Source organism: Vigna umbellata, chromosome 10 (assembly GCF_029865625.1).
Source record: "Vigna umbellata cultivar VRB3 chromosome 10, Vumbellata_1.0, whole genome shotgun sequence".
NCBI lineage: Eukaryota > Viridiplantae > Streptophyta > Magnoliopsida > Fabales > Fabaceae > Vigna > Vigna umbellata.
The window spans coordinates 16,372,531-16,385,398 of NC_142174.1; the positions used below are offsets into that span (position 1 = coordinate 16,372,531).

At 32.8% G+C, this 12,868-nt stretch overlaps 2 protein-coding genes across 2 annotated transcripts; both read left to right on the forward strand.

Annotated features, from left to right (window-relative positions):
* The first annotated feature begins 1,257 nt into the window (after positions 1-1,257).
* Positions 1,258-7,425, forward strand: LOC124833849 (uncharacterized). The gene is made up of 8 exons (XM_088100805.1): positions 1,258-1,752; positions 2,351-5,669; positions 5,743-5,815; positions 5,918-6,012; positions 6,093-6,158; positions 6,239-6,328; positions 6,581-6,757; positions 7,152-7,425. Exons 1-8 carry the CDS (start codon positions 1,382-1,384, stop codon positions 7,185-7,187), a joined length of 4,227 nt encoding a protein of 1,408 aa, XP_087956931.1. The 5' UTR covers positions 1,258-1,381; the 3' UTR covers positions 7,188-7,425.
* Positions 7,426-9,990: 2,565 nt separating this feature from the next.
* Positions 9,991-10,655, forward strand: LOC124833850 (uncharacterized). The gene has a single exon (XM_047308411.2). It carries the CDS (start codon positions 10,141-10,143, stop codon positions 10,483-10,485), a length of 345 nt encoding a protein of 114 aa, XP_047164367.1. The 5' UTR covers positions 9,991-10,140; the 3' UTR covers positions 10,486-10,655.
* The last annotated feature ends 2,213 nt before the right edge of the window (positions 10,656-12,868 follow it).

Below are 12,868 nucleotides of genomic sequence, written 5' to 3' on the forward strand. Positions count from 1 at the left end.
GACTAAGTAATGAAATATCATAAAAAGAAGAGTAGTATAGAAATAATAATAATTTATTTATATAATATTATTTTATGAAATAAAAATAAAATATATTAAATAATGAAATAATTATAAATTATATAAATGATGAAGTAATTATAAAAAATATTTTAAATACAAATCATGGATAAAAATATAACTTACTTCTCTAAAAACATGTGACAAAAAATGAAAAATATCAAATAATTAAAAAACTAACATAGTTATTGACAAATAAACATAAGTACAAAAGTAACTTCTTTAATACTTTTTTCCTTATATTATAATAAATAGAAAAAATAAATTAATACTTTAAATATAAATCATGAGTAAAAACGTAAATAAATGAGCTCTTTATTGACATGTGATAATAAAAAAGACTAATAATTGAGATTCTTGTTAACAAAATAAATCTCAATAAGAAAATAAGTTTTTTAATATTTTTTATATTATAATAAACAATAAATAGATATTAAAAGAGGGCAATAAACAGAACGTTTACTTTTTATTTTTAGTTTGGAAAGGTGAATATATCCAACAATGTGACTTAATAGTAAAAATGAAGTGGCCAACACAAGGTCCCATTCCATTGCACCTTTATTTTTAATTCCATTGCATCTTCTACAAGGCTCTGTTTGTTTCCATGATTACCGTTCAACATCAATTTTAATTCAAACTATTCAAACAGTATAGTTATCTTTTAAAATCACCTTTTAATATATATTATCCAAACACTCAAATAAAAATTAGGAACGAGGCGCCTTGTATACATAATTAATTTTACAAAATTTAATTAATTTATCAACGGTCTAAAATAAGCATAAAGTTGGTGGATTATAATCGAGGAAAGAAGAATAAAAAGTTGATTGAGACATTTACCCCACAACGTACAAAGTCCAAACAAACAAATCTAACTCCAATTATACAACATAGGACAGTACCGGAATGCATCACCTTTGTTTTTGTCTGCTTGTTTTTAACATAAATAAATCGGCATGGATCTCGCTTCATTTCATTTGTAGTAAACATAGATTTTCCCATATTTCAACCCACATTTTCCACATTAAATTCATCATTTTCATTTTCACCTTTTAGAACATGGTAACAAATTAAAAGTATAAAAACAATAAATGAAACCATAAGGTGAATATTAACAAAGAAAACTTATGTTTTGTTCATTAAATATTCAAAGAAATGTCCACTGTTTTAAGACCGTTATCGTCATTTCACGCTTCATCTTTATGTTTTACACCTTGGAATTTTCACTCTCTTTTGGTCGTTCCCTGACAGTTTCTGCACACCACGCTACACTTCACTCCACTCAGAGAAGCAGGAGTGACCGTAGAGAAGAAGAAAACCAATGGCGCATTCTCGGCAACCGAACAAAGCTGGCGTCACGCTCTCTAACAAGATCAACAGCAATGGGACCTTCTCCTCCAGTAAGACTCTATACGACGACGTTTACGGTGGTCCTCCCAAGTTCGGCGTTTCAACCCTCTCCCCTCGTTTCGAAGACTACCGTGAGATTTTCGGAAGCTTCCACACCGCACGCGCTTCCTCCATTCCATTGCTCGATCTTCCCGCCGTCCACGACGCCGATGCCTTCTTCGATCCCCGAAGCCACTCTTTCAACTACACCGAAGTTTTCGGTGCGTTGGATTTTGAGCTTCTGTCCGACAACTTATTTCACCGCCACACTGCTCTCAACGCTGCCTCCTCTGAAGAAGCCTGGTAATGCCAATGCTGCTACTCTCCTAGCTAACTACCTTACTTCGTTTTTTTAGTTCGCGATCCCTTCGCGGGTTCTGTTTTCTTTTATGCGAGGAGTAGTTTAGAGGATTGGCAACTGAGTTTCTTGCTCGTTTTTATGTTTGGCTCTTTTAGAGTGATTTAATGACTTTGATGGAGGGAAATCGTCGCATTTGGTTAGGGGTGGGGCGTTCTTGTGATTTAATTTAATGAATTGTGTGCTTGGAAAATTAGTTCTTCTGTGATGAAATTGGGGGTCGCTTTTGCTCTTGAGGACTTTGATCTTTAGTCACTTTTGTTTTTCCAGTGAAACAGGATTAGTGTGTTGGAGATTAACAGTTCAAGTGGTGAACTAGTTGTAGTTTATTATGATATATGGAATCGTGGACTCTTGATATCTGTAATTCCAGGTCTTATGCTTTAAAGTATTTTTGTGCATGTTGTTAAATTTGCTTAATTGCGCTAAGTACATACACACAGATTATTGGTTTCAGTTTACGTCAACAAATTCAAATGTTGCTTAGACTGTATTCAATGCAAATAGTTCTGCAATGTAATCATGAACTTTCATCATTTACAGGAGTCCTGCAGAAACTGATTCATTTTCTGAAGAGTTAGATCAATCTGCAATTAATCAAAGCTTTTGGAATGGAAATATTTTCCACTCTGTTGATGGTAATGTGGGATCGAACATTCTGTATCATAATAAGGTCAATGGTACAAGCAATGAACATATGTCAAAGGGGAAAAATCAGTCGAGTCAGCTGCATGCTGTTCCTGGTTTCGGACAAGTATACGATGAAACTACAGAATTGCATCGAACCGATTCCTCCGGTCAAGTTGCTGATGATATTGATCTTGATCTTGATATGGAATTTAGTGCCGAGAAAGTGAAGGGAGACCACCCAAGGGCAACAACCATGTCAAAACTACGCAATTTTACCTCTGGGGAACAGACTTTTGACAGTGATCTAAATCTTCAAAATGGAGGAAGCGAAAAGGATTCTCATTCTGGTGAGATGTTCGTAAGTGTGTCTGACATCAACCTCAGAAGTATCCCTTCTCAAGTGCCTCCTCCATCTCGTCCACCTCCTGTACTTGATGCAATGAAGGACATGTGTGGACTTCATTCAAACAGCAGACTGGTTGCTTCAGAAGAGACACCTGGTGCTGTTTCACCACCTTTCTTTGATGCGGAGGATCATATGAATTCGTCTGCTACAGCTTCTGCTGATGCTATGAATGAAGCAATGCTTAGAGCAGAAGCAAAACTTAAGAGTACCAAAGAATTAAAAGGGAGAAAGAAATGGGATTGTGAAACCTATTTAAAATCAGGTTATGATGTAAAAGTTAATGAAGCAAAGATTTGTAAGGATATCACTGGATTAAATAGCTTGAATGATGAGACAGCGCTGGGAAGTTATGACTGGAGACATTCAAATGCAAAATTATCTGTCACAGATGACAGGCAGGAATTTAAGAAAGCTTCCCCAGAAGCTATAGACAATTTAGAAGGGAAAAGAGCGGTAAACATTTTTGAGGAAAAGAACAAAATGGAATCCCGATCATCTATAGAATCCGATGGAAGCACAGAAGTTGGAACATGGAAAGATGAATATGAATTTTTTGAATTGGCGGGAATGGAAGAATCTAGAATGGTAACTCAAACTGCAAAGCAGAGTAAGAATTTGATGCAAGGTACTGGAGCTCAAAAGCATGGTCAGAAGGAAAGAGAGACATCTAATGTGCTAGAAAAGTGTAAACAAGTAAAAGCAACGGAAGGAAATTATCAGGTGGAGGAGTACGAGAAAAAATATAAAACAACAAAAGAGGCTCGTGAACATGATGAAAACATTATGAATCCTGAAGGATCTAATTTGAAACGGAGGCAAAGAGAGCACATGAAGAGGGAAAAAATGCCCAAAGTATTTGAGGAGGAAGAAAATGAGAAGAGTATAAAAATAGCCCACCAGCATGGAAAAAGTGAAAAGAAAGTAATTGAAGCTGACCAATCCGCAATCATGGAAGACATGTGTGAGATGGGACACGGAGAGCATAAACAAGCAGAAATCCATGAACTCATAGAAGTGGATAGACAAATAGCAAATGACATTCAGCAGGCCACGGGACTCAGGGAAAATCAGAAGAAACTAAGGGATGTTGAAAAGCAACAACAGAACATGAATAGGCGCAAGCACTCTGAGAAAATGGAGGAAAATAAAAAAACACAAAGTGAAGCTTTTGCTATAGGACAAACTGACCAGGAGGAAAAACTGAAAGGTTCTGGGAATCTGGAAAATATTGTTGAAAGATCAAATGTGGTTTTTGAATCTGATCACACTGAGGAAACATGCAAAAGTGAAAAAGAAATGAGATCGAAACTAGGTAAACGGATTCAGATGAATAAGGGACTGAAAGAAGCTCACGAAAGAGTAGAAATTGAGAAAAGCTTCAAAAGTTCTTTTGAAAATGAAGAAAGTGATGGAGGCGTAATACCTGCCTTCAGGTGGGATGAGAATGGAAAGTGGCTTAAGGAAGACATTGAACTGGAAGTAAAGGAGATAAGGCTGAAAGAGGCTTCTAAGCAGAGGGAAAATAAGGCATATGAAAAAGATCAAAGTACAAAGGAATTTGAAGATTTTTATGATGGGCATAGAGAAGGAAATAGACTTTCAGAATCAGGGGACGGGGAAGGGATTCAGAAAGTTATGAATCAAACTCCAGTGCAAGAACAGATTAATAGGATGCTGAGTGAGGATCAAAAGAAAAAAGTCACCGAGAGCACATCAAGCCAAACATTTGCCATGGAAGGGAGTGTAGCTGTATCAAATGAGAATAGACACCTGGAGCAATCTGAGAATATGGACAAAGATGGTGGAATGGAAAAATGTAAGGGACTGAACAAGGCTTTGGATGACAAGGAAAGGAAAGACGGGGGAAACACGAAGAATGCTAAAGCAACTGATGAGACATGGGAAATAGAGAGTGACGAAGATCTAGCTACTCAATCAGCCTCCATGCATGAAGAATTTATTAGGAAACTGAAGGTATTCAAAGAATCTGCTGCTGACCGAAATATTGGAAAGATGAGAACTGAATGCAAAGTTGGAGAAAAGCAATTGAAAGGGGTAGGGATGGAAAATCAACTGGATGATGTAAAGTTCAGTGCACCCGAACAAATGACTGCAGGAGATGCAGAGCATTCAAAAACCCAGTCAGAAAAGGAGGAAGACACAGTGACAAAGGTTGATTGCAGAAGGAGCACAGAAACCGCTGAACCTGTTGTTCAGGAGACTGTAAATGCTCAGAAAACTGCCCAGTTGTTTCATATTGGTCAATCCACAGAAAGCAAAACTAAGAGTATTAATGAAAAATCTGCAATAATTAAAGATACTGAAAGGATGAAAAGAGAAAATGAGTCGGAAAATGATCGTCTTAGAAAGATGGAAGAGGAGGTGGATAGAGAAAAAGAGCGAGAAAAAGAAGTTGAGAAAGCAGTGCTGGAGGCCGAGAGGGAAAGGGAAAGGGAAAAAGATAGAATGGCTGTTGATAGAGCAACTTTTGAGACTCGGGATAGGGCATACGCTGAAGCTTGTGAAAGGGAAGAAAGGGCTGCATTTGAAAGAGCAACTATGGAAGCACGGTACAAAGCTCTGGCAGAGGCCAGGGAAAGACTTGAGAAGGCATGTGCTGAGGCCAGGGACAAGTCACACATTGATAAAGAAACTACAGAGGCAAGATTGAAAGCAGAACGTGCTGCTGTAGAAAGAGCAACTGCAGAGGCTCAAGACCGGGCCCTGGAGAAGTTAAAGAATGAAAGGACTGCGTTTGAGTCCAGAGAACCGTTAGAGAGATCTGTATCTGACAATTTTTGTGGAAGACAGGACTCTTCATCCTCAGTAAGTATCTGTTTAAATCTATTGTTGATAAATTGTGCATTGTCCATCATATTTCTAATGAATTAAATAATAGGATATGCTGGATCCACAGTTTCAGAACTCTAGCCCCTCAACGGTTTCCAGACATCCATATTCTCTTTATGGTGGTATGTAAAATTGTTCCTGCAATGCTTTAGTATGTAGTCTCGTTTAATATTTTACCATATCCTGCTAATTAATCTTGGCTAAATATTTCAATTTCTTTAAAGCTGCCTCTTTTTCTGAGAGATCAGAAAGAGAAGGTGAATCAGCTCAGAGATGTAGAGCTAGACTGGAGAGGCATCGCCGAACAGCTGAGCGTGCAGTAAGATCTTCAATCTTTTGATGATCAAATATAAATGCACATACACAATGACATAATGATGAATTTTCTGCAAATTTCAGGCAAAAGCTTTGGCAGAAAAGAATATGCGTGACCTTCTAGCTCAGAAGGAGCAAGCTGAGAGAAATGTGATCCATATAATTTTTCTCTTTGTATAAATTGTTGTTTATGTGGCTCATTGGTTACTCAAGTCTGCTGCTGTTTGCAGAGACTATCAGAGACTCTGGATGCTGAAGTAAGGAGGTGGTCAGGTGGAAAAGAAGGAAACTTGCGTGCCTTACTTTCTACATTGCAATATGTAGGTGCACATATTCTGAACTAGGTTTATGCTGCTTCTATAACCTCCTACTCCCAATTTCGCACAAATAAACAAAGTATAGTCTGTCATGTTTAGGTCGAGGTGACGTGTCTCATAATGAGATATGTATCTATTGGGATGCTTGATCAAGATGTTTAAAACTTCTGCAATTTGTAACCTTTTGAGTTGCGATGAGCAACCATCCATAATAATCTAAAATTGGTTCCATTTTTAACTTTTTTTACTTGTCAGATCCTTGGGCCTGATTCTGGGTGGCAATCAATCCCATTGACGGAGGTCATTACTTCTGCTGCTGTGAAGAAAGCTTACAGGAAGGCCACCCTGTGTGTTCATCCTGACAAATTACAGCAACGTGGGGCTAGTATTCAACACAAATACATATGTGAAAAAGTTTTTGATCTTTTGAAGGTGTGTAATGCATACAAGCTATCTTTGACTTTGTTAGTTTTATTCATTTTTTTGTTGCAAAAAAATGTCCTGTACCTGGTATGGATAAGGAGTAGGAAAAATGTTCCTGGTTCACTAAGTGGATACTGTGGAAGGTAAACTATTTAGAATGAACACTTTACACTGTACAACAAAAGCATTAGTAGGATTAAGCAAAACAAAATCATGAGTAGGCCAAAAATGAAATGAACTTGATTTCACTTATAATATTCATTTATCACATTATTTGATGAGTTCACCTGGCAGTTTAAGTTTATTGCTTTTTATGCTTCATCTCTAGTTATTTAATGACAAAGCTTTGTAGTTCGGTTAAGCTTCATACACTTCACTAATTATTATACTTCATCTACTTCAGGAAGCTTGGAACAAATTCAACTCAGAGGAGCGGTAACATGCCTGGCGGCCCAGGTCTGGTTTTTCTCTCTCCCTTTCTCTTGCAATTGTGTATAGAAGCCTCACCTTTGCCGGAAGGCACGCAGTCCCAGCTTCCAAAAACTTTTATAATTATTTTGTCAAAGTATATGTTCTGTTGTAATAGTCTCATCAAGAGTAAATAGATACATAAATTATGAAGCTGTAGAAGCTAAATTGGCAATTTGTATGAGCAAAATATTTGTTATTATCACTTATTAATAATCTTTAAGAAAAAAAGGTACCAAGAAAGAAAGTGGACAAAATTCGTTGGATGTTATCGAAGCCATATTTAACAAGATTGCCTACTTACCCTAGTTTAGTGGTGCAAGATTAGCTATTGTTCATATTGCACATCTTATTATCATGTATTAACATTCGTATTTGTTAAAAATTTCAGTCACATTAAGTTTTGTTAGTTAGTTCCATAGGCATGGACGCAACTATCGAACTGCTTAAAAGAGGGAGAATGTGTCCAAGGTGGCGCTAAATTCAGACTTTAATTTTGGAGAGGGATTGTCGGGATTAGAACAACTAGGGATGACATGTTAGGCAGAAGTAGTGTCATTCTATTATCTATCATATTATTTGCAACAACAAAAAATTCATTTGTTATCCATTTATTATCATCAGATATTAATTTAAAATATACTTACGAATATATCAATGAATATTTACAGATATTTAAAATAAAATATTTTATAAATTTTTAAAATAAAATAATAAAAAAATATTATAAAATATAATATAATATAAAGTAAATATAAATATAAATTTAATTTTAATTAAATTAAATTTAATAAAATATAAATTAATTTAAATTTAAATTAAATTAAATTTAATAAATTAAATTTTCATTTTCATTTTTTATAGATAATAAATACTTGAAAGTTTATTACAGTCAATTTATTTATAAATTAGTATTAAAATATTTATTATTCACTATCATCTATTATCTGCAAATAATAAATATACGTAAGTATGCTATAAATTTTATCTGTCCGTATACAAATATTTTTGTTATTTCTATGATCATTATAATTTCATAGACATTTTAGTAATTCTGAACAGTCATTGTGTTTTAGTCTTCATCCCAGTATATAATTAGCAAGATATTATTATTTTATTTTAACAAAAGTAATATTGTCATTGGCCAGTGAAAAGGGACTAAAGGCGATTTTTTTACAATAACTTTTGGCTCTTGTTAGAACTGAATTTGAGTTTACCTTAGATATAAAACTTTGAAACTTGACACGGCTAAATGTCATACATTAGAAGGTTGGACTGAAAAGCATCACGAAAACAATGACAATTGTTGCAACACTGTTTGGGTTGTATTTCATGGTACAATTGCTTATCAACAGGCCACTGGAAAGTATTGGCAGACTCTGTCATAGTGGTTTGTTTCTTTGGGCTACTTCTCAAATTCAGAACAGCTTATAGTCAAGTCTCAACCAAAAAATAAGGATTTTTATATATTATAAATTCAATTAGTGTTACTTTTTAAAAAAATATAATCAATAATGTACACATTATTGATATACATTATTGATATATAAAAGACTTAATTTTTGTCATACTCAATTATATAACAATGAAAAACTAATTAGACGGTATACTTAACTACTGGGAATATTACCACTACAGTTTATTAAACAATTAATATCAAGTTCAATTTTTAAAATGCCACTTTCCTATATTTTTCTTCCTTTTTATTAATTTAGGTAGTTTTTAGGAGTGTATTTGAGCTATATTAAACTTAATTAAAAATGTAAATTCAATCCTTCTATAATATCAAGTGGTGAAAACAATAATAACAAGCAACATAATAAAATTATCCATCAGTAATTTTTTCAACGAACTGTGCATGTGCATTTCTTGCGTGTGTGGGTAGGTTTTCAAAGCTTCACTCAACCAAGTCGTTAATGTATAACAAAAGAACTTTAAATTGCAGTCAAGAATATTGGTAGGCATCTCAGATTGATTCGAATTTTATTTAGAACTTACACAACGATGTCTCCATCATGAGCATTTATTTTATTAAAAGTGCTAAATAGAAATTGTCCCAAAATAACATCATAGATTATACAGGCATCGATGGTTAAATTTTAACACTTTGTTTGATAGGTTAGAAATTGGAAAAAAAAAAAGGAAGGAACTAAAAGAAAGTGAGTAAAAATAAAGTATACTGATTATAGGGGTCAAACAAAAGTACAGAGAAATTGACAAAAAAGAAGTGGAGCAGATTATGAAAAACACAATTGTTATAAATTGACTTCGATATCTTCTCTCCCTTGTTATTACATTAACTTGTGTTATTATTATAATTATAACAATATTATTTTTTATATAATAATATAATAACATAACGTGTTATGAAACTGTTTTTCTAACTATGTATTTGTCTTTTTTTTAGCATAGAGGATAAAATAAATGGTATTAGTGTGTTTTATGAAACCGTTTTTCTAACTATGGTTTCGTTTCTCACATCAACTTTCTCAGCCACGCCATCTTGTCAAGTTTTCCCACCAATTCATTTGAATGTGTCAATGTTTTCATGTGCAAGTAATAAATATTTAATGGAGACATCAATTAATGGCACTTTGACTGAGGAAACAAAGCTTGGTATGCCAAGAAAAACTAAAATGTCATATTCTCAATTTATATTTTTTGACTTTCAATTAATTGTGGATGGAGTTTTGTTGGGACGGCACCAAAGTCAGCCAAAATTTAGTCACTCCTCATGTTTTGTATACAAAACATTGAAAACAAAACACCAAGGATAACACCAAAGAGCACAGACGTAGAAAAATCGAACCAAACCTAATATATAAAATATGTCCTGTATCATCCTACAATATTTATCTCTCACCAATCGTTTTCCTTTCATCGTCTAAAACTCAACCATTCTTTCTCACTCAACACAGTCCAACATGTTTAGATCCACAAGCACTCGGAAAAGCCCTTCTAGGTATGAGAAATTAGATAAAGAACATGGTGGCAGTGGAACTTCAAATGAGGATTTTAAGAGGAGCACAAGTTTGCCTTCTCGAGCTATGGCTTCAACCTTTGGTGAGATGAATCTGCAGAGAAACCCCACGAGAAAGGGAAGTAGTAAACCTAAGGAGAAGAAGATTCACCCACTTCTCAGCCTCTTTGATTTTCGGCGGAAGAAGACGACAACAGCTAGGCCTGAATTTGCTAGGTATCTTGAGTATGTGAAGGAAGGAGGCATGTGGGATACCAATTCCAATAAACCTGTCATCTATTACAAATGATTACTCATCTCAGGTTTCAGACTCAAGTGTAAGTTAGTGCTATATTTCTTCAAAGAATAATTAACGTTTGATTCTCGTGTCAAATCATCATAAGATGTTCATGAAACTTTCTATTGTTTCTTGCTGAAGTTGATGACATTAATATTTATGCTTTATCATTACAAGTTGAATTGTCGGAGGCCAGATAAAAACACACTGCACATACAACATCGTTCTTCTTCCCATGATGTCATCTTTTATGAATGTTTATAAGAGATGGTTTGTGTATAGATTAAAAGGGTTTACAAATTTATGCAGAAAAATCATGTAAGAATATGAATACTAGAAAATGGTGACTATATGCAACAAAAACAAAAACCTGATGAATTATGCATGCAGTGAGCCGCAATCCCTGACCGCCCTCATGACGTTATCAAGTGAGAAAAAGGCTATTTGACCCTTAATTATCAAGTTTATTTTGAACGTTGATTTCATCATAAATTTTATGCTTTTTTTTCATGCATTTGTGTGGTATAATAATAATAAATTAACGTATATGAATGATTTAATATTAACTTGTCAAAAAATTGATTTTCTCATGCACTCAACTCGAATGAAAAGCAAATGTATATATCCTCCAACGTTTTACGCAATTGCATGTATTCTCATACTCTATATCATGGACAACAACAGTTTAAATACTTTAACTCGGTGTGTTATGCTTGGAGAATGAACCAGGAAACAGATTTTTGAAAAGGGGGTTTCAAAACTAGGAAAAAGAATTCATAGATTTGATTTTTTTACATATTATTGAATTTTATATGTAATGACTTTTTCACTGTTGCTATGTGTATGATGGTCATCTCACCACAATTAGCAGTATCTCTCCACCATTGTTACTTTTAGGATGTAACAAGTCACGTCACATTTTGAAATCCATTTAATTCCACTACATTTTGGTGAATTAAGTTCAGTCCGTGGGTATTGGTCAAGCATAATAATTTATAATTTAATTAAATAACCGAGTTTAATAACTTGTTGAACCTAACCTAACTATTTAATGAACACAAAATAAACATATTAATTGTCTGGCAAATTTGTTATAAAGGTATTATATATTTTAGGTATTGTATGCTTTATTACATAAGTATCGTTATTTCACCAAAAGTATAATATTAAATAATTTATTTTAGATTATATTATTGGTAAATTGTGTTTTTATTTTATTTACCGGTAACCCAAGTACACCCAAAAAAGAAGGATGAGTTTAGTTATAAAATAAACAAAATAATATAAAGTTAACCTTAATTAAATTAGTTAAGCGAAAACAAAAAGAAATCACTTAATTTAATCACTCTAATCTTTACCTACCAATAACTCACATGTTCATGATTATTTACATTGGATGGGGAATTTTTAGAAGATAATTATTTTTATAAAGAAAACTTTGGTTTATGATAATTGTGTTGTTTGAGTAAAACATTTTTTTTAAAAAGAAAAACCCATGAAAACAATTAAATTATTTAAAATTAGATCATTTCAAACTTCAAATGAAAAGAAAATTTTGGAATTCTTATGTAATTTACTTTTATTTTATTTTCAATTTTGGTTTGAATATTATTATTGGGATCACTATAATTTGCTTAAGTTTAAATATTTTTTTCTCTTAATGTTCATAAGAGTTATTTTATTCGATTTAACTTATTAAGGTCATTTTGTTGTTGCAAATTATTATTATTATTTATTTAATATTAGTCCAAAAAAATTCAACCAATATTGAAAAGATTTTTTTTATTAATAGTCGATAAGTGTCTGTTTTTCTATCATCGCGATCGACATCAATACTTTACTTACTAAAATTTTGTTAATATTTTTTCTATTATTAACAAAAAAAAAATCAACTAACATATTATTTTAATCTCGACTTCACTTTTTGAGTCAACATTAATCTGAAAGTAAAAGAAAGAAAGAAAGAAAGAAAAAAACTCTTCAGTCATCAATATGATAAAAATAACTTAAATTAATATTGTAGTTGATTTTAATTAATTTCAAACAACATCAATAAAAATTGTCTATTTTGACAAAATATAACATTAACCAATATTAAAAAAATGATATTAATATTTTTAAATTAGTAATAGTTATTTTCTGTTTGAATAAATTTTTTTTTATCTTGAATGATAATTAAAATATTTTATCTAAATAAAAAAAAGTAAAATTTAATAAATTTAAATCTTTTCTCAAATGAGATCATTTAAAATTTAATCAATTGAATACATTTGAATGTTTTCCGGACATTCTTATCCAAAGGTACTCTGTTTTTTTTTTATTATTATTAATTAAGAACCGATGACTATTTGATTTTTTTTATTTGTTCTTTCATAACTCAGGAATACGTAAAATT